The sequence below is a fragment of the Myotis myotis genome, unplaced genomic scaffold, assembly GCF_014108235.1.
Source record: "Myotis myotis isolate mMyoMyo1 unplaced genomic scaffold, mMyoMyo1.p scaffold_m19_p_2, whole genome shotgun sequence".
Classification (NCBI taxonomy): Eukaryota; Metazoa; Chordata; class Mammalia; order Chiroptera; family Vespertilionidae; genus Myotis; species Myotis myotis.
Window position 1 is genome coordinate 8,367,701 of NW_023416324.1, and position 20,227 is coordinate 8,387,927.

Consider the following 20,227-nt stretch of genomic DNA (forward strand, 5'->3'; position numbering starts at 1 on the left):
CTAGGTTCTGTCTCTGGGTTCTGTTGCCAGTTTCTGTCCAGGATCTTTTGCCATGTTCTGTCTCTAGGTTCTGTCTCTGGGTTCTGTGTAGGTTCTAGGTTCTGTGTCCTGTTGTCTTGCTGTATTTATACCAGTTGATTCCAATCCTATCAATCTCTATTCCAAAGGTTAGGGCGTTTCTTATCTCCATTCCAGGGAGGAAAGATTATGTAGCTTAAGCGTGATTGTTCATAGTTAAAGTGATTAATTACCCGCCTGGCACTTAGTTAAGGGGTTTTATTCCCTCTCTAACTTCAGGGGAAAATCCCTACCTGGGGAAACAACCTTTCTTGGAGAGGTGACCTTGGTTAAAACACATAGTGCCAAGAAGGTGAGCAAACATATTAAGAACAGTATGCCATATATGCCAGGTCCCTTGAAACAGCAAGGATGGACCGGCTCCCGGCACCAACCCACTCCCCTGGCCCAATGGGCCTAAGCAGAGGGGGTGGCTTCTCAGGAGGGAGTAGTGGGTGTGTGTACTCTGTGAGATTTGCTCCTCTTTTTTCTTATTTTAAATATTTTTATTGATTTTAGAGAGGAAGGGAGAGGGAGAGAGAGAGAAACATCAATGATGAGAATCATTGACTGGCTGCCTCCTGCATGCCCCCCACTGGGGATCGAGCCCGCACAACCCGGGCATGTGCCCTGATTGGGAATCAAACCGTGACCTCCTGTTCATAGGTCGACGCTCAACCACTGAGCCATGCTGGCCAGGCAGATTTGCTCCTTTCCTAATGATCTCACACCAGGTTACACGCTGCACACCAGCAAAGGCTGGTTTTTGTTCACCACTGTGCCTGGCACATGACTGCCCACTAAATGCATGAACTGGCTAAGGGTGGAGGGGGCATTCACGCCCAGGCCTCTCAGGGTGTCCTCTGGCCTCCCCTTGCACAGCAAACACCACTGAACAGTTGCTGGCTGATGACTCCGTGCCCACGGCCCTCTGTGGATGTGCCTGATATCCCATTACCTTTTCACACCCACCATCCCTTCTCCTCAGTTTGACTCAACATTTACTGAGCTCCTCTGGGGCAGGGCTGGGGATGATGCCAGGGCTTCCAGTAATGGGGTGGACAGGGCTTCTGGGGGGCAGGGATCAGTCTTTGCTTCCTGTTCTCCCTGCCCAGCCCAGATGGGCCTGACCACCGAGTTCCATCCCAGAGTAGGGCTTGGCCACGGCCCCGCCGGTGGGGTGAGGTCAGAAGCACCTAGCCTCCCGGGAGGACAGTACACATGGTTTTGGCGGGGAGATGTGGGCTCAGAGCCTGGATTTTCACTGGAGGGAGGAACTGGACCACAAATCCGTCCCAGGAAGTAGGGTGGGGGAGAGAAGGGAGCTGCCCTTTAAATGTCGCCTAGGCACTGGCACCTGCCTGAGGCAAGTTCTTTGTCTTTCTGCCCCTGCAGGAAGGTAGGCAGGTTAAGAGTGGATCCTGGAGTCAAAGCCATCTGGCCCCACCTCTGACTTGTGTGACCTCTAAGCCTGTTTCTGTGTCTGTAACATGGGGACACGACAATGCTACAGGCTTACCAGCACCAGGAACAGCTGCACCCAGAAATATTGCTAAAGAAACGGAGGCCCAGAGAGGTGTCTACTGTGGTCTGAAAAATCAGGGGCACCAGGCGCAGACACGGGGCAGGGGCTGCCAGCTGGGCACCTGGCTCAGGTACCAGGTAGGAAACAGGCGCTGCCAAGCCAATAAAATAATGACTTTATTTGCTACACTGACAGCGGCTGAGTGGGGCTGGAGGCTGCTGTCTCTACGGGATGTTTGAAGAGGAGGACACAGGTAGCATTTCTCCGGGTGGGGGCAGGGAGGCTGGCTGGGCAGACTTGGGGCAGGAGCGTGACAACCGCCAACCTGGGGGCTGCAGTAGTGGTCGTGGTGTCTGCAGATGGGGCCGTCGGTGGCTCAGAGGCAGGGGATCAGAGTCCAGTGGGCCGGACGGGGCGCACTACCTCCCAGGCCGGGTGGGCGGCGGCCAGGGCTGCTCCGCCAGCTCCCGCTCCAGCTGCTTGAACCGCTTCTTGGAGGCCCGTTTGGGCCGCAGCCACCGCAGGCAGCCGGGGAGGCACTGGTCCAGCGCACTCTGCAGAGAGAGCAGGGACAGTGCAGGGGGCGGCCATTTGGGTCCCCTCTACCCAGAATCCCTCTGACCCAACGGGGGGGGGGGTGGAGGGGGCCCACCTCCAGCATGAAGGCTCCCACGAAGTTGAAGGCGACCAGGCCCAGCAGCAGCAGCTTGAAGCAGGTGTCGGTGATGTCCCTCAGTGCCAGTGGCCCCTGCAGGAGGCCGGGGACCAGGAGGAGGCCCACCAGGATGGAGCCCAAGAGCGCCAGGGCCGCCAGGAAGGGCACTGGGGGTGGGGGAGTCTGTTAGGCCAAGGAACCCCCACACACATGCCCAGGGGATCCCCCCCATAGGCACCGGCCCCCACAGCCCCTCCCCTTCCTGTGCCGGCCCGCCCTGCCCCGCCCCGCCCCGCCCGCAGCAGCACCGTTGGTGTACAGCGGCCGGCGAAAGGGCGCCCCCTTGGACACGGCTGCAGCGAGGATGAGGTACTGGAAGCTGGACAGAGAGAAGACCACTGTATTCTCATAGTTGGGCAGGTTGTCTGGCGCGGGCACCGTCTTGTTCAGAGGCACAAACCTGAGGGTATAGGGACCAGGGGTCAGGGGATGAGCGTGCCAAGGACACGGCAGGGTGGGATTTGGGGATGGGCACCCTGCTTACCAGGGCTGGGCCACAGCCAGGAAGTAGCCCCCCAGCTGCACGCCGGCCACCAGGGCCACCTGCAGCAGCAGGCTGCTCATCACGGGCACGCTGAGCAGTGCCCCCGGCGGCCGCGCCCGCCCCAGTACCAGTGCCGGCCCCGTGCGGCTCATGAGCACGGCCACCGTGGTGGTGATGACCAGGTCGATGGCCAAGAACTGCACGTCGCCCAGGTTCGTGTTGATCTGTGGGGGGCGGGGGGGAGGGCAGAAGGAAAGGTAGCCGCTAGTCTTACGGGAGGCACCAGCCCCGTCCTTAGGGAGCCCCTCTCCCATCTCTGCTGAATTTGCGAGGCCTGAACTGATGAGCAGGTTCCTCTACTCACAGGGAAGTCCTGGCCTCGGGGAGACTGAGGCTCTGCCTCATGGAGCACTGGGTTAGGGGAGGGCATGGTTCCTGCCCACAGAAAGCCCCAGGCTTCAGATGGACACCGGGCAGACCCCAGACACTAAGGACCTGCTGAGCATGGCTTCCACAGGGACATGGCATGTGCTCAGAGAGGGGCTGAGATGCCCCTGATGGGGAAACATGAGAAAGGGCAGGAGCCTGGGCTCTGTCCCACACCCGCCTCCACCTCCTTCCCGGGCCTGGGCTCTGCCTCAGTGTCCCTTGGGGGAGCTCCAGGAGGGCAGAACCCCTCTCCAGTTTCCGAGGGCCCACAGGCTCTGTGCTTTCACCCTCGCACACCAGCCTGGCCACACAGCTAGAAAGTGGCAGAACCACACCATCTATCCCAGAACCGGCTGGGCCCCTCACCATTCCCGAGTGTCCCTCTCCCTCACGGGGCCTGCTCTCAGGCCCGGGTCTGTGCAGGGAGCTCGGCAGATGCCCACCGTGTAGAGGATCAGCACGGAGATGAACTGGGTCAGGCTGTACAGGGCCATGTACTTGAAGACGCTGAAGGACGTGTCGAGGGAACAGCGGCCTTCCCTGGGGAGCAGGGTATGGACATTAGGGCGCCTGGGCTGGCTGATGGGCCAGCCCTCGCCCACGGGCCCCTGCTCGCCTCACCTGATGACCATGGGCACACACTCAATGCTGGCCATGCTCGAGGTGAAGGGCGAGACCACCGAGGCTTCAGCCTGGGACAGTGAGATGCCCACGTCTGCTGCCTTCAGGGCCCCACAGTCATTGGCGCCGTCCCCGCACATGCCCACACAGTACCTGACACGGAGGGGTGGGCAGGCTTGGCCTGAATTCACGAGCTGGCTCTGGGCCTGTAAGGTGCCTCCCGGGCTTGCTGGGAGAACACGGGGATGGCTGGGTCCCTACTGCCTGCATGGTGCCTGGTGCATAGTAGGTGCTCAGTAAATGGGTGCAATGACGACTCTGGCATGACAGCCCCAGGAACCTGCATGGGTTCTCTCTGACCCTGAGGTGGGAGGCAGGGGCTCCTGGACCAGCATGTGCCCCCTCTCCCTCCCCCATGTGCACTCACTGAAGCTTCTGCAGCTCACACACCAGCTCTGTCTTCTGCTCAGGAGCCATACGGGCAAAGATGGTGCCCTGAACCAGGACCTGGGAGCACAAGGGGGAGGGGGGCTGAGGCAGCCACAGGATGGGGGTGGGGGAGCCAAGAGGAAAGAGCAGAGCAGCGGGAGGTGGGGGGTGACCAAGGAGGCTGGGAGGGGGTGGGGGCAGGCGGGCGGGAGGCAAGCCCTACCTTGGGGAGTAGCCTGGGGAAGTGCTTCTTAAGCACAGCAAAGGTGGACCCGGTGAGGGCCAGGTGGCTGGATCGGGGGTCTGGCTCCGCGGTGTAGCTTGCGGCCTGGTCAGGATCCTAGGGGCCCAGGAAGCTCAGCTCAGCTCCCCTGCCCACCCCAATTGCTGGGGCGGGTCAGGTGGCACAGGGGTGAGGTCACCAGCTGGGTACGCAGCAGGAACTCTGGGCCAACCTCACCTTAGCCCCGTTCACAGCCACCGAGGACTCCACGGGCAGGAGCTCGAGGGAGGCAGGCTGGCCCCGCTCAGGGGCAGTGGCGTGGACGATGACCAGATGCTCCTGGGGGCCCACCATGCCGCAGCTCTGGGCCACAGTGACAGCTGTCTGCAGGTTGTCCCCTGGAGGGCATGGGGCAGGTCAGGGTCCAGCTGCTTGCCAGGGCCACCCTCACTCTCCTGCCACTCGCGGATGGGAACACTGAGGCTGGACAGGTTATCAATGTTCGTGAACCTCGGTTTTCTCGTCTATAGAATTAGGCGTCAAAGGTCTTAGAAACCGGGGCCTGGGTGTGAGTTCCACACGTACTACTTTGTGCCGTGGGACTTGCTGGGAGGAGCGTGTGTGGGAGGTGAGGGGGGGACAGGAGGAAACAGACCTATTGGGCTCCTCCATGCCACCTGGCTAGAATTTTGTTTTTGCTCCATGAAACTGTCACACCTTTGTCATTTCCCCCATTTCTCAAAGGTGGAAACTGGACCTTGGAGAGGCCACCCAGCAGGTGAGCCGTGGGGGTGGGGCCCAGGCTGCCCCACACCACCCCTGGGCCCTCTGAGCCTCACCCTCCTCGTCTGTCAGATGGGGTGACAATGACCAGGTGGGAGGGACACTGTATAAAGATCCAGGACCTGTGCCCCAGGAAGTGCCACGAGGTATCTCTATCTGCCCAGGAGGGGGCAGCCTGCCTAACCGGCCGCTGGTACCTGTCACCATGACCGTGCGGATGCAGGTCCCCCGCAGAGCCTGGATGACTGATGCGGTCTGTGGCTTCAGCAGATTCCTCATGACCAACAGCCCCAGGAGACTCAGCTCCTGCTCCACCGTGTCCCTGCAGGGTGGGTCAGAGGTCACGCAGTGAACGAGGCCCCTCCCCCAGCTCTGGGCTCTGCCTGCACCAGGCCTCCCTTTGCCCGCGCCTGAGGCTTGGTGTCCAGGGTCCACCTGGTCAGTTGCTGAGCTGCCTCCAGGCTGGGTGGGATGGGCAGCGGCTTGCCGGCGAGGGCCACGACGCGGTAGCCAGTGGCCGTGTAGCTCTGCAGCATCTGGGCGAAGTTGGCGGGCACTGCCAGGCAGAGGCAGAAGTCACTGGGACAAGAAGGGGGATGCAGGGACAGAGGCTGGGCGCCCACCCCATTCTGTGCCAAGGCCGACCAGTGGACCCTTCACCTGTCTTGGGGTCGCAGAGGCCTGCCACCAGCTCAGGGGAGCCTTTGACATAGGCCTCTGGCTGAGTGGCCCCTGGCCACACCACCACCACGTTCATGCGCTGCAGGGATGACGAGAAGGGAAAGCGGCCGAGGATGCTGACGGGCACCGGGGGCTCCTCCTGCAGGTTGGAGGGGCAGCTGAGGGGCTGGCCTGTGGAGCCCTCCCCTCCCACCCCACAGGCACACCCTCAGCTCACCATGCCCTGCAGCTGGGGCTCCTGAATGGGAGGTCTCATCACTGCCAACACCTGGGACCCAAATGCCGAGTCTGCAGCTGGCCCCTCCTCCAGGACCTGGGAGGCAGGCAGAGAGGTTGGCATCAGAGGGCCTGGGGCTGCCGATCCTTGGCCCGTGGAGAGAGGCAGCAGGAGAGACTCAGTCAGACTATGAAAGACTTCCTTAACGTGAGACTGGATAGAACAGAAGAATGTGGGCTTTGGGGTCAGATGGACCCAAGTGCAAACTCTGGCGTTGCCACTTAAAAGCTGCTGGTGACCTTGGACAAGCTACTGCAAATCTCCCTCAGCCTCAGCTTCCTCCCTGTGAGGCAGCTTTAGGCTTCCTTCCTGGGGCCACAGGGAGGAGTACGTGAAGAGATGGACAACAGTTACAACAGCGCACTGGCACTTAGTAGGTGCTGGCACATAGTAGGTGCTGAGCACGTGGCCTTGGTCATTGTTACCACTGATGGTGGCACAACCGAGAACACCCTGGAAGTCCTAGAATGAAGACCAGGTGGGCTTACCTAGGGCCCAGCCACCCAGTTTGGCCTCCTCACCCAGCCAGTAGATTCCACCATCTTGAGGTCCATAGGGTCGCCCACTGGGGTGTCCTGGAGCCGGCTGAGGCCGTGGCAGGTGGCCAGTGCTCGGAGCAGGGGCCCCATGGGCAGGCGGCGGGGCTCTGGGACCAGTGGCAGGAAGGCCTGCCCTTGCAGGGGCACCACACCCATCACATCCAAGCCATCCTCAGTGAGGGTGCCTGTCTGCAGGGGGCAAGGGGGCAGCCCGGTGGTGAGGCCTGGGATGAGCTGTGCCCTGCTGGGTTGGGCGCCCACACCCCAGGCCAGGTGGGTCCCATGGGAGCCCAGGAGCCAGAGCTGGAGCCAGAAGAGGTCCTCTCTCGTCTCTGGGCCTTTGCACATTTGGATCCCTGTGCTGATCGGCCCTCCCCAGCCCCTGCTGTTTCATCGGCATCATTTCCTCCAGGAAACCTTTCTTAATCCTTGGGTCAGGTGTCCTGGCTTTGGGCTCCCACCCACAGCCTCTTTGCTACCCCATCAATTGCTCACTGCAGTACCAGGGAGAAGGTCTGGTCAGTGTAATTGTTGAATGAATGAATGAACAAACGAATGAATAAAAGAATGCCTGCATTTCCTACACGTCCATCGGTTACCTGCCTGGCCCTCGTCTAGCCTGGGGACTCTGAGAATCTGATCATGCACCACCCTTTCCACTCAAAACTCTCATGGCCGCTCTGCCCCCAGAACAGCATCTCCTCTCTGCTCCCGGGGCCCCACGCACACGGCCTGCTCCTCCAAGGAGCCACATTGGTTCCTTCCCAACTGCCCCTACACCCCACCCCTGTCCTGCCACATCTGTGCGGCTCACCCCTCACTGAGGTCACCCAGGGACCTGCTCTTTGACTGCCCTCCCTAAGAGAGTGACCCCCATGTACCGCCCATCATGTACCCCATTCAATTCCTTCCTAAAACCCATCACACCGGTGGCTCTCTGTGCTCCCTGGCTCACTTGCTGTGAGGGAAGTAGGTGGGTGCGCGCACACACACACACACCCATACCCATGTCCATCTCTGCGGGTCACTGAGGGGTCCCCAGTAGTACTGGGTGCACAGCAGGCCCTCAGTGGCTCTCAAAGAAATGAATTAATGATCTCAGACATTTGTGTTTCCACCCTGGGACAGGGCCTGGCATCCAGCAGGCCCTCGGCCAACGCTGCTGAGTGAAGACTGCAGGTGGGGAGGCCTGGCCGTGATGCCTGTCTGTGCCCCGCCCACGCCAGCCCCGCCCACGGCCCCCACCTTGTCAAAGCACACCAGCCGGAGCTTGCCCCCCAGGTTGATGCGCAGCGGGTGGATGCAGAAGATGCCCTGGCTCCGCAGCCGGCTCTGGGCGTAGAGCGTGCACACGGTCATGGCGGCTGGCAGGGCGGGCGGCACCACCACCGTCACCAGGTCCAGAGCCCGGATCACAATCTCGTTCACAGGCACCTGGCAGGGGGCACCGTGAATGCCAAGGGCTGGACTGGATGGGCCCTGGACTCCTACTGGCAGCCCCCACCCAGGCTTACCCGATTTCGGTGGAGGATGAAGATGCTGTAGATGGTTCCGAGGAGAGCTGGGGAGACAGCAAGGGAGGGACTCAGCGGGGTTTAGGCTGGGGCCTTGGGGACCACAGCAGAGTGGGGAACAGGATACACTCACCCAGGACAGACAGGGCAGCCACAAACTTAATGCTGTGTTTGTAGAACTTGAAGTTGATGGGCCGGGGATGCAAGATGGAGCTCACCAGCCCCCCTTTAGCCGTGCAGAACCCTGTGAGGAGATGGGGAAACTGAGGCAGGGGATGCTGAAGGTCAAGATGGGTTTCCTCAATCCCTACCCATTTCACCTGCAGCACTGGGGTTGTAAGACATAATGCTCCAGGGTTAAAAGTTACCCAGTTGAGGTCACACATGACAGCCCACAGGCCCTGTCCAGCCCTTGTAGAGTTTAGTGAAAACTCAATTAGTAAGTCTGACCCGGTGACTTTGGGTCTCGTTCCCAGGTGGCAAGAACCTGCTGAAGTTGCACAGTAGTCCCCCCTTATCTGAAAGGGACGTGTTCCAAGACCCCCAGTGGGTGCCTGAAACCATGATGGTAATGCACCCTATATATATATACTGTTTCCTCCCGTAGGTACGCACCTTTTTCACTTAAAGGCCGCGCTTTACGGCTTCTCTCTGTCATACCTGAATTGCCAGCATCACTACTCTCGTACTTTGGGGTCATTATTAAGAAAATAAGGGTTTCCTGAACACAAGCACTGTGATACCTCGACACCCAGTCTGGTAACCGAGTCGGCGAAGTGACTACTGGGCGGGTAGAATATGCTGGGCAAAGGGAAGCTTACGTCTCCGGTGGGACAGAGTGGGATTGTGTGAGATTTTATCATGCTACTCAGAACAGCGTGCAACTTAAAACTAAACAACTGTTCATTTCTGGAACTTTCCACTTACTATTTTCAGGCCGTGGCTGACGGCAGGTAACTGAAACCGTGGGGGCGGGGGGCTCTTTCCTGCTCGCCACATCCCTCCCTCCAGCCAACCCCAAGCAGGGCAGCGGCAGAGGGGGTCCTCCCTGCCCCATGGCCCCTGAATGAAGAGGGTGGTGCACGCACAGGCCTCTCTTCCAGGTGCTCGGCCCGGCACCCTCCCTGCTTCCCTGATTCCCACCTGTTCGGGTCACCACGGCCAGGACGTGAGGTCCTACGAAGGCCCGGGCCTGCAAGACGAGGGTCCCGCAGAAGAGTGTGTGCCGCCGGTGGGTCTCCGGGCCATAGGGCACTGGCCCCTCGGGCAGGGCCGTCTTCAGCACTGGCACGCTCTCCCCTGCAAGGACGTGGTGTGAGGCCCCTGACAATCTCTGTTACTGGCCCCCACATCCCGCCAACAAGACCAAGAGTTATGTGGGGAATTGTTTCCTCAGCCCCAGGCCTCGTGTAACTCTCATAACCACGTGTGAAAAACCACTGCCCCCATTTTACAGAGAGGGCCACTGAGGGCAGAGAGGGCAACGACATAAACACACAGCGAGACAGTCCCGGGAGGGTGTGTGCAGCCTGTCAGTTACAGGAACCATCTCTCGGGGGAGTCAGGCGTGTGCGTGTGCACACATACGCGAAGCAGGGGCAGAGGCTGCGGGAGACCGTCTCCTTCCGTGGGAATTCTTTTGTAACAAGCTGTGCTATTTTTATCATTCAAACCAATGAAGTATTGACACGAGGGGGCTTAACCACTGCTGGGCCCCGAGCCCGCTGCCTGGCAGAGCAGCGATCTCTTACTGAGGGCCCGAGGGGTGAGGAACGAGTAATGCTGAAGCCAGGCTGTTGGCAGGAGGGAAGAGAAAACTCCAACTGGAAGTCCTGATGCTAGGCTGCAGAACTGGTGCAGGGAGGGAGATGCAGGAGCCGGCGGGCCAGGGGCGGGCTCACCTGTCAGAGAGCTCTCGTTGGCCACGCACTCGCCGGCCACCAGTGCGGCGTCGCAGGGCATCAGCCCACCGTCCTCAGGCAGCACCAGGCAGTCTCCGGGCACCAGCTGGCTGGAGTCAACCCATTCCTCCTCTGCAGGCAAGCGGAAGCCTCAGCGTGACCCGGAGGCGGGAAGGGGGAGGCCCCAGCCACCGCCCGCACCTCCCTCCCTTCCCCAGCTCTCACCTCCCCCAGGCCGGCACACGCACACTCGCACGGACAGTTTGACCATGTCCCTCAGGGTCTGGCTTTGCTGTAATCAGGGGGACAAGCAGGGAGTGGATGGGTGGAGCCCCCCTTGGGGACCCACCTGTCCCGCCCTGCCCCACCCCCCTCACATCACCCACCTTCCTGGTTTTGTACAGCGAGAGGCAGATGGAGACGGAGGAGATGAGGAAGATGCACAGGGCGTACCAGTAGTAGTGGTCAGCCAGCCACAGTCCGATGCTGAAGGCCTGGAACCCGTAGTAGGGGTTCAGTGCCTGGGGGGGGGGCAGGAGGCAGTGTCAGGCCCGTGGTTCCCAGGGCAGCCCGGCACAGGGAGCAGAGTGCCCTGCAGCGGTCACAGGACCACCGCCAGGCCGTCAGTCCATCCAGGTGTCCCTCCAGCCCCAGCTTCTTCGCTCTGCACAGGACGTGGGCATGCGCATGCGGCCCCTGAGAAGCACTTCGTCTAAGGGTCACACATGTGATGACAATTCTGCCAGGCAGATGCTGCATCAGCTCCACTTTACAGGTGAGGAAACTGAGGCACAGGAGGCCTAAATCACTTGCCCACATAGTTCCCAAGTGGCTCTCCAGAGCTCACATCAGACCAGACTCTAAGAACCTCTGCCCTTCACAGGCGTCTGTCCCTGGCTCAGAGGGCTGGGGGGGTAACTATACTCCAAAGGTCAGGGTCACTGGCTTCCCTTGTCCCTGTGTGACCTTGGCCCTGCCACATCCCCGCCCTGAGCTCGTGTTCCTTATAGGTGAGCAGTGTCCCCACTCCTAGTCCCTGCTCACGGGGCTGTGGGAGAATGAGGAGGTGGTGCACGGACAGGCCCCAGGCCTGCGCTCGGCACAGAGCAGGAGCCCAGGCTGTGTGGGTTCACCTTGGCTTCTAGTCCCCAGCCTGGGCCAGAACCTCCCGGTCCTCACCCCGAGCTGACTGGGGTTGGGTCTGAGATGACTCTACGGTGGAGAAGGGGACAGCTAGTCTGGGCCCAGAGAAGGCAAGCCCCTGGCCAAGGTGACACAGCCAGTCCAGGCCAGAGGTGGGACACAGCCCAGCGACAGCCTACCTCGTCCACCAGCAGCTGCAGATAGGACTTGACGGGTACACTGATCACGTTGGGGCCGTAGATGGCCTTCCTGTAAGAGGAGAAGGGGCAAAGCCATCAGACGAAAGGGGCTGTGGCAGCTGGACCCTCTTGGGGTGAGAGCTCCCCATTTTACAGCTGGGGAAACTGAGGTCCAGAGAAGGCAGATGACTGGAAGAAGGCAGCACGCGGGGTGGGGGCACAGCGTCCCCAGCTCTCAGGGCCTCTGGTCCAGGGCAGCACACACCTCACGGTTTGGTCCTGGAGGCCGAGGCCAGAGCGGGAGTGGCGGATGTCGTCACAGGTGCGGCTGTGGTCCAGGAGGCTGGGAAGGTGGGGAGGGGCATGGTGTAGGTGACGGGCCTGCACTCTGCACCCCCAGCCCCTTGGCCCACTTCTGCCAACTAAGCTCCCAGAGAAAGCAGGTCCCTCACTAGCCCTGGGCTTAGCTTTCTCCTTGGTTCCTCTGATTGGCCCCAAACCCTCTCAGCAAGGAGAGGACAACGAGAGCTGACAATATTCAACAGTGACAAGAGCAGTGACGCCTTAGGTAAGTCACTTAACCTCTCTGTGCCTCAGTTTTCTCACCTGCCACATGGGAACGGTGATAGCACCAACCTCAGACGGCTGCGGGCGGGTTACGGGAGGTAAGCCTGCCAAGTGCTTGGACAGTGCCTGGCACTCACTAAATGACAAACCCATTGGCGATCTTTGCTGCTCTTCGTATGTAGCAGAGGCTGCTGGTGCCATCCCCACATGCCCTTGGCATTTACCTCTGCGCGATGCAGAAGCTTAGTGCAGACACCTAAGGGCTCTCCCAGCTACAGGGGCTTGCTCTGGCCACAACCAACAGTGGTAGGGAGGTGATGGACAGGTACCCTAGCCTCCTCACTCTGGGGGTGAGGGCACCCCGAGGTGTGTGCTCTACATGGGCTCAGAGATCCCCGAGTGGACTGTGCTCCAGCTGCCCACAATAACCACTCCCCTGGCAGCCTGCCCGTCCCACCTCACTTCCCAGTGTTTCCTGGGATAACCGTCCAGGCAAACTCTGCACTTGAATCCCTGGCTCAGGGTCTGCTTCTTGGGGCTCAACTCAGATGTGTTGTAAGCTCACATTTTTTTTTTTAATATATTTTATTGATTTTTTACAGAGAGGAAGGGAGAAGGATAGAGAGCCAGAAACATCGATAAGAGAGAAACATCGACCAGCCGCCTCCCACACCCCCCCCACTGGGGATGTGCCCGCAACCGAGGCACATGCCCCTGACCGGAATCGAACCTGGGACCCTTCAGTCCGCAGGCTGACGCTCTATCCACTGAGCCAAACCGGTTTGGCTGTAAGCTCACATTTATAAAGCGCTTAGGAGGCGGCAGAGCTGGGACCAGACCCCAAACAGATGGTGTGAGTCCAGAGGCTGGGCCGAGCTTTATATGACACTTAGGAGCCTCACCCTCGAATAGCCCCGGGAGGCGGGGATGCTCTTCATGCCCTGTTTATAGAGGCCCCCGGGCCCAGGGACATGCCCATGATTTCAGGAGGCCAAGGCACAGAGCGGGGAGGAGCCCAGGCCACTTCCTCGGCTCAACGCAGCACCCTGTGGGAGGTGGTGTGAGCCACGGCCCCTACCTGACGTGGCAGAAGGCCTGCTGGGTCTCTATCCAGACGTAGCGCTGGCCCCGGAAGAGGTAGAACCGCAGCAGCCGCTGCTGGGGGGAGAAAGGAGAGGCTGGGCTTCAGGCAGCCCTGGAGCAGCGCTCGCGTGGGATGGGGGCAGGGACCAGTGTCACAGGAGAGCGACAAGAGAGGAGGGTAAAGTGGTCAGTCAGCTTCCTGGATGTTTAGGACAACAAAACCAAAGGTGCCTGGAGAACATGGAGTCCACCCCGCTGAGCGAGTGAGCGAGCGCGCGCACACACACACACACACACACACACACACACACTGCAGCATCTGAGAGTAAAGCCTGGAGCGGGGCAAGGACTGTCCAGAACCCACCTGTCCACTCACGACCTCTTCACTCCTGTGGAGCTGGGCGGTGTCCTTCCATGCTTCCTCCGGTACCGCCCCCACAGCAGCCTGGCTCCGCCCATCCTCCGCCTGGGTCTGTGGGGGCAGCTCCAGGCTGGGGAGGGTTTGGGGGTTACTGTAGAGCTCTGGGAGCTAACCCACCACCTCCCCATCCCCCCAGAGCCACCCTCTGTCCCTGGGAGGGGAGGGTGCCAGAGCCTTTGTGCGTGGGGGCCGGGGAACAGGGGCTTCTGGGAAGGGGTGATGGGCTGCCTTACCTGCCCTCGCTGATGGGCTCAGTCTGCACCCGGACAGTGTAGAGCTGCCACGAACTATCCTGGAACACAGAGGAGTGGACTTAGTCCTGGAAGAGACCTCCCACTTCCCCCAGGTTCCTCCCCACAGCCAGGCAGTCCCCGCTGGAGGAGGCAGGGATCAAGAATATAGATGGCCTCCTCAGGAACCACCCAACCTGCCCCTTCCGCCCACTGCTCAGATGGGAAAGCTGAGGTCCAGAGGGAACAGTCTGCACAAGGTCCCACGGAAAATTAGTGGCCAGGCTGGGATGAACCTGAGCATCCTCCACCCGCCAACCTGACCCAACGCCACCTTCCTCCAGCTCTAGGCTGCCGGCTTGGCCTCTCACCTCTTTGTCTCTTATTTCGATGACGAGTGTTTCGGCGCGGGCCAGGTTGCACGGCTGGCATCGCAGCCACACCCCCCATGCCGGCTTCCAGCGGAAGAGCAGCAAAGGGATCCCTGCCATCATCCAGACCACGACGTGATAGCCGATAACCCTCCATGGACTCCCGCAGTAGCCGCTGAGCCTCTGTGGGCACCGGGAGAGAAGGCCAGGTGGGGGCGGGCGGGGGCTGGAGGAGGAAGCCGGGGGTCTGGGCGGCCTGGTGTTGGTCCCACCTGCCCCTCTGGCCCACATACCACGGATGAAGCTGAGGAGCTGAGGGGATCGAGAGATGGCTCTATCGTCAGGGTCCCATAACTGGCGGCCGTGCTGCCCACCAGAAGGCTGCTGTCTGTGGACCGAGAGAAAAAGGTCATTTGGGGGCAGGGGGCTCCTCTTCCTCTTATTTCTTTAAACATAACAAGCAGCGCCGTTTTAATAAACTGATGTGATCGGGACAACAGCTCAAGTCTTCCCGGGCCTGTTATCTGGCCGGTCTGTTGGTTCTCACGCAGTGTCTTGTTTACTGTGTGTCTGGTGACTTCTGACGGGGGTGGGCCCAGCTTTGGGGGACGCGCCTGGGGAGCACCCTGAGCTTCCACAGCGCTCACACATGCTGCTGCCAGCCTCCTGGGAGCGCTGTGTCCCACTTTCCCATCTGGTCCCCACCCTGAAGGCAGGGTCGGTTGCTTATCCTTGTTCAAGGCCAGCATAGGCCTGGCAGCGAGGAGATGCGGGGAAGTCCAGTTTGGACTGGTAAAACGTCAGCCCGCCTTTGAGGGCAGCCTCACCCCAAAGGTGGGGTGGGAGTGGGGAGGAGGGACCCAGCCACTGGGGTGGGCGGGAGGGGAGGGTGAGCTGAGCCAGCCCCCAGGACTGTGGTGTCCCAGGCACCTGCCACCGTCACAGTATCACCGCCTCTCAGCTGCTCTGCCCCCAAACCTGGGTTTCCAGCTTCCCCGAGCCACAGCGACCCCGTGTGCGTGTGCGAGCTCTACTCCTGGCTCTTTACACAGTTAACACATAACCCTGCCGCGTAAGCGCAATGACTGTCCCCTTTTACAGAAGAAAATGAGGCTCAGAGACACCCCGAGATCACACAAGCACGCGGCAGCGCAGGGACGCAAGCCCAGCTCGGCAGACCCCAGGGCGGGGCTCTCATCCGCCTGCTTTACCACCTGGGAACACCCCGAGGGTTGGGGCCGTGTGTCCCATCAGACCAGGCAGTCTGTCTCCTACCCCAGCCCCCACATCTCCCTGCCTTGTGATGGGGATAGTAATTACTACGGTAATAACCATAATAAGAGCAGCCAACAGCCATTAAGCACTTCCCAGGTGACAAGAGCAGCTCTAAGCCTCTACACAAATTAACTCATTTAACCCAGCAACACGATGAGGGGGACTCCTTTTTCCCATTATGCAAATGAGGGAGCTGAGGCTCAGAGACAGCCCCCCCCCGCCACGCCCCCATAAATGGTGGAGCCAGGAACTCAAGGGTCCGGATCCTGTGCTTTTGGGGTATGTGGGCACTTTTAGAGAACAGGGCATACGCCCTGCACCTCCTGCACCTCCTGAAGCCGCTCTCACAGCGGTGAGTCAGAAACCAAATTAGCCCAAGCCCCACCTACTGCCAATCACTCCTCTGTCCACTCAGGTGACTCAGAAGACAGATGGAAGCCACCAGCTCCAGGAAGACAGACAGACACACACGCACACAAACACATACACACACACGCACACGCGTGCCTGTAGCCCTCAACCATCAGGGGCTCTGGCCAGGAGTCTACTCAAGGCTAGAGGGGCGGGAGGCCAGGGACTCTTCTTCCCTGGGGCTCATAGAGACCTGCCTGGGTCCCCTGGGGTGGTCCCTTCAATCTCTAGGCCTGGCCATGTCCAGCTTGTGAGTGAGGCTCATTGAGGCTTCATTTCCCTCCTTCCCCAGCCCTCAGACAAACGCTGCGGCCCCTCTGCTCTCTGGTGTAACCAGGGGAAACTCAGGCTGCTCCTGGTGTGGGGGCAGAGGCACGGAGCTTCAGGACAACGACACAGCCTGCCTGGCAACGCTGGGTTCTCAGGTGCTTGCCACCAACAAGCCACAGCCCTTTGCCTGCCCCACTGCAAAAGGCCGCAGTCCCAGTTGCTCCTGGAGTCCTGTCTTTTGTGCTAGTCCCCCACCAGCCCTGGAGACCAGCTCTCCGAGTGGGCAGGGTGGGTAGTTTCTCACGCCTTACAGCTGTTCTGGAGGATTCTGTGGTATAAGGGAAAGAGCAACTCATTTTCTAAGGGGCTGACCCAGCCCAGGCCCTGCTCCCAGGGCTTTACATCTGTTGATTCATTTATTCCCATGAAGCAGGTACTCATTTCATCCCTATTTTACAAAGTAGGAAACTGAGGCCCAGAGAGGTGTAGTAAGTGACCTAAGGCTACACAGCCAGGGAGTGGTGGGATTCGGATCTAGGGCCCATGCTCGTAAGCAGGGCCTCTCCATCACCTTCGTCATCTCCACAGTAATTGTGCTCCTGGCTCTCTAAGAAGCAAGCGTTTTTTGGGTTTTTTGCAAGTCAAGTGCCTCAGCCTCTCCGGCCTTCCACTCCCCAAGTCTAGGATCCTAACCCCGAAGCAGCTGGCACAGGAGGAAGTGGGAGCCACCGGGGGTGTCTGGGGTTCCGGAAGCCTGGGCTTGCACATGCCAGGTCGGTGGCTGCTGGCTCCCCTCCAGGGAGGTGTGGCTCTGCGCTGACCCATTTCCCAGGCTTTCCTCCACTTTCCTGTCACACGGCCTGAGCACTCACAGCTGTGCCACTGTTCCCAGCGCCTTAAAACCCTCGGCGGGACAGCTCACGGGCTGGTCTCACAGCTGGAAAGGGCCTGTCCTACTGCAAAGTCCTGTCTGCCCATTCCACCCGGATCCGCAAACATCCATCATGACGTCAGGCTTGCGCGGGTGTCATCGGCCATCCTGCTCAGCGCACCTGACACGTGGCTGGGGCTCGGGAACCACTTCCTGGATGAATGAACAAATGCCTGCACGTCTCCCTGCGTAAGAGCATGGAAGTGACGCACGAGGCGTCACTATGTCCCATCTCCTGCCTCAGGTCAGTCAGCTGTGAGGTGCAGAGGTGTGAGCCCCTTCTTGAGTGTTTTGTTTTGTTTTTTTAAATATATCTTTATTGATTTCAGAGAGGAAGCGAGAGGGAGACAGAAACATCAATGATGAGGATAACTGATCGGTGGCCAGCGAGCCCCCTCTTGAAGGTCTGGCCAGTGACCGTCTTGTGCCACCCTCACTTGCTCCCTCCCCTCCTCCCACATCTATGACACACCCGTCATTGTCTTTTTCCTTGGATGCTCTCCCAGTCAACCGAGGGAAGAAGAAAGGCAGAGAAGCTTGAAGGAGGAAGTCACACCTGTGGAAATCTAGTCTCCTGCCAAGGTCAGGCCCAAGGCACTCTCTCCAATAGGACGCAAACACTCTGATGTGCTTATTTATGTATTCACATCTCAGTCTCCCCTGGGATGTCACAGGAAGAGCAGGGAAGTGTCTGATCTCTCCGTCCCACCAGCTCAGAGCAGGCACATGCAGGCTGTGTGGGACAAGAATGCTTTCACGAGGATTGTATTGCTCTTCTGAATAAAAGCAACTGACCTTCACGCATAACCCTCTGAGGGAGGGAGTATTATCCCCATTTTACAGCTGAAGAAGCAGAGGAACAAAGCTTCTTCGAAGTTCCCTTTTCAGGGCCATACAGCTTGGAAGGGGAGACGCTGGAAAGAATGGGTCTAAATAAGCACATTCCTCACAGCCACCCCGTGGTGAAAAGCATGGATTAGGATCCCCATTTAAAATGAGGCACAAACAGGTTGATTGACATGGCCAAAGCCACACTGCGTTGCCTGGCCTGACTCCACAGCCCTGGGGCAAAGCTGGGGGCAGAACAGAGGGGCTGGAGTCAAAGCTATCGGGCAACTCTCGTTTCCTCCGGAAGCCCGGCTTCCTGCTGGGGATCTCGCAGCAGCCCAGGGAGGCAGCGCTGCCTCCTCCTCTGTGTGGTTCCCCTGGGGCCAGACTAGGGGGTGAGGGGCAACCTGCCAGTAGCACCCCAATCCCTGGACCGGGAGCTCAGGGGCCATCTTTCTCAGCCTCTCCCCTCCCTCACCCCGGGTGCATTCTAGACTTTGGGGGTGGGGCCTGCGGGGGCAGCTGGGGGAGGAGAGACCTGGAGGAGAGGCCTGCAGCTGCAGAGGATGCTCTAGCCCTGGTGGGCCCTTTGCTGAGGTCTGGGGTCTGAGTGATTCACCTGGAGGAAAGAACCTCCTGGGTAGGAAAGGTCGACGGGCCCCCATTCTCAACAGGTGGGATTTCAATTAGGTTCTAGAAACGATGGGCCTGGGCAGCCTGTGATGGTAACATGGAAGGTGTGGTCCCTGGACCTGGATGTTGATAAGCTTCCTCTGGGGGCCGAGGCAGGGGGTGGGAGTGGCCTTTTGTGCCTTTGACCGAGGGCCTCGGAGCCTGGCTTCTCCAACTCCATTCATTTTTCAGCCGTGAGAAAACTGCTCAGAGGCCCCGGATGCTGCGGCCTCCATGCCTCTCCCCGCACCTGGACAGCCGTCGCACTCGCGGGAGCGAGGCCAGTGGGAGCGGGGGCATTTCCCTGCGCCCCGCCACCGGGAGCTTCCTCTCCCAGGGCTGCAGGGAGGCGGAGGGGACGGCTCTGCGCGGCGCCATCTCCAGGCTCCTGGCCTCCCTGGGAAGGGCCCCCGGGCTGACTATCTGCAACGGGGGAGGGGGTGGGCGGGGGGACGCCCCCGAGCTCGTACCCCTGGTTCGCGACGCCACGGTGGGATGTCGCCCCCTGACAACTGTGACGACGGGCAGCCCGGGGATTGCGCCCGGTTCCTGGGTGGCCTGTGCCGCGCACTCACCTGCGCTCATGCTGGTTCCTCGCGCTCATCGCCGGCCCCGGCGCTGCGGCCCGTGGCCTGGGCCTGGGCGTCGCGATGCCCCGCGGCGGGGGTGCGAGGCGGAGGGCGGGAGTGCGGCGGGCGGCCTGGGCGCAAGCAGCTGTCGGCGCCTGGGAAGGTGCCGCAGTCGTGTTCTGAAGCCCCGCCCCACCCACTGCGGTCGAACGTCGTCCGTCGCGCCGCAGGGGCTGCTGGGACTTGTAGTCCGAGCCGCCTCCAACGCAGGCGCAGAGATAGAAACGCCTCAGCCCTCAGACACACACTCACAGAGAGGGGACTCGCAGAAAATCAGATAGGAAAACCCTGAGACACACGAACATACAGACACACAAACACAAGTACACGACAACCCTCACACCAATTCACAAACAGAAGAGATGTGACATTTAAGAGATAAAGACACAATAACCCTTAGACACACAGATAGACTCCCAAGACACACGCACACAACACAGATTCACACAGGTGACACTGACATCCACAGTGGTGTGACACTAAGAAATCCTATATAATAAAAGGCTAATATGCAAACAGACCGGACAGTGGAACAACCGGTTGCTATGATGTGCGCTGACCACCAGGGGGCGTGTGCAGAACATGGCAGGTGTTGGTCACAGCGTGATGGTGGAGCAGGTGAGCAGGGGCGCCAGACCAAGGCGGGGCACCGGTTGCTGTCATTGGGGAGAGCCTCTGGTGGTTACTGAAAATTCTTGGCTCCCTGTGCACCACGGTCCTGCCTGGCGCTCACACCTGTTGCCGGTGCTGGCCTCGCTCGCACCCGCTGCTGGTGCCCAGCGCTGGTCCCGCTCACTTGGCGCCATCAGCGGGTGCGAGCAGTGGCTGCCAGCCCTGATCACCCCTGAGGGTTTCTCCACCTCCCCCTGCTCCTGGAGGGGGGGCTGTGGTGGGAAGGGCTGGGCGGGGGCATGGAGGATGGGCTGAGACCCGCCCCTGTGCCCACCGCAGCCTGGCGGCCCACAGTTCCGTTCAAGGTTCACGAATTCGTGCACTGGGCCCCTAGTACAGATATATTAACCCCCACCCACTCACCACG

At 60.2% G+C, this 20,227-nt stretch overlaps 1 protein-coding gene across 6 annotated transcripts; it reads right to left on the reverse strand.

Moving 5' to 3' along the window:
* Positions 1-1,740: 1,740 nt before the first annotated feature.
* ATP13A2 (ATPase cation transporting 13A2) lies at positions 1,741-19,318 on the reverse strand. Of its 6 annotated transcripts, none has more exons than XM_036350810.1 (29): positions 19,135-19,318; positions 14,466-14,560; positions 14,173-14,355; positions 13,805-13,863; positions 13,515-13,641; positions 13,146-13,222; positions 11,766-11,843; positions 11,501-11,570; positions 10,565-10,699; positions 10,404-10,470; positions 10,179-10,310; positions 9,421-9,576; positions 8,411-8,521; positions 8,278-8,324; positions 8,009-8,197; positions 6,746-6,952; positions 6,165-6,260; positions 5,927-6,086; positions 5,702-5,822; positions 5,464-5,588; positions 4,721-4,881; positions 4,484-4,600; positions 4,259-4,338; positions 3,832-3,984; positions 3,654-3,750; positions 2,782-3,005; positions 2,546-2,697; positions 2,235-2,404; positions 1,741-2,136 (listed from the first exon to the last, which is right to left on the reverse strand). In XM_036350810.1, the coding sequence occupies exons 1-29, from the start codon at positions 19,142-19,144 to the stop codon at positions 2,002-2,004; spliced, it is 3,534 nt and encodes a 1,177-aa protein (XP_036206703.1). In that variant the 5' UTR covers positions 19,145-19,318; the 3' UTR covers positions 1,741-2,001. The 6 variants fall into 6 exon arrangements, with proteins under 6 accessions (XP_036206703.1, XP_036206704.1, XP_036206702.1 ...); XM_036350811.1 differs by having other exon boundaries at positions 5,927-6,026; positions 13,146-13,225; XM_036350809.1 differs by having other exon boundaries at positions 13,146-13,225.
* Between the last annotated feature and the right edge of the window lie 909 nt (positions 19,319-20,227).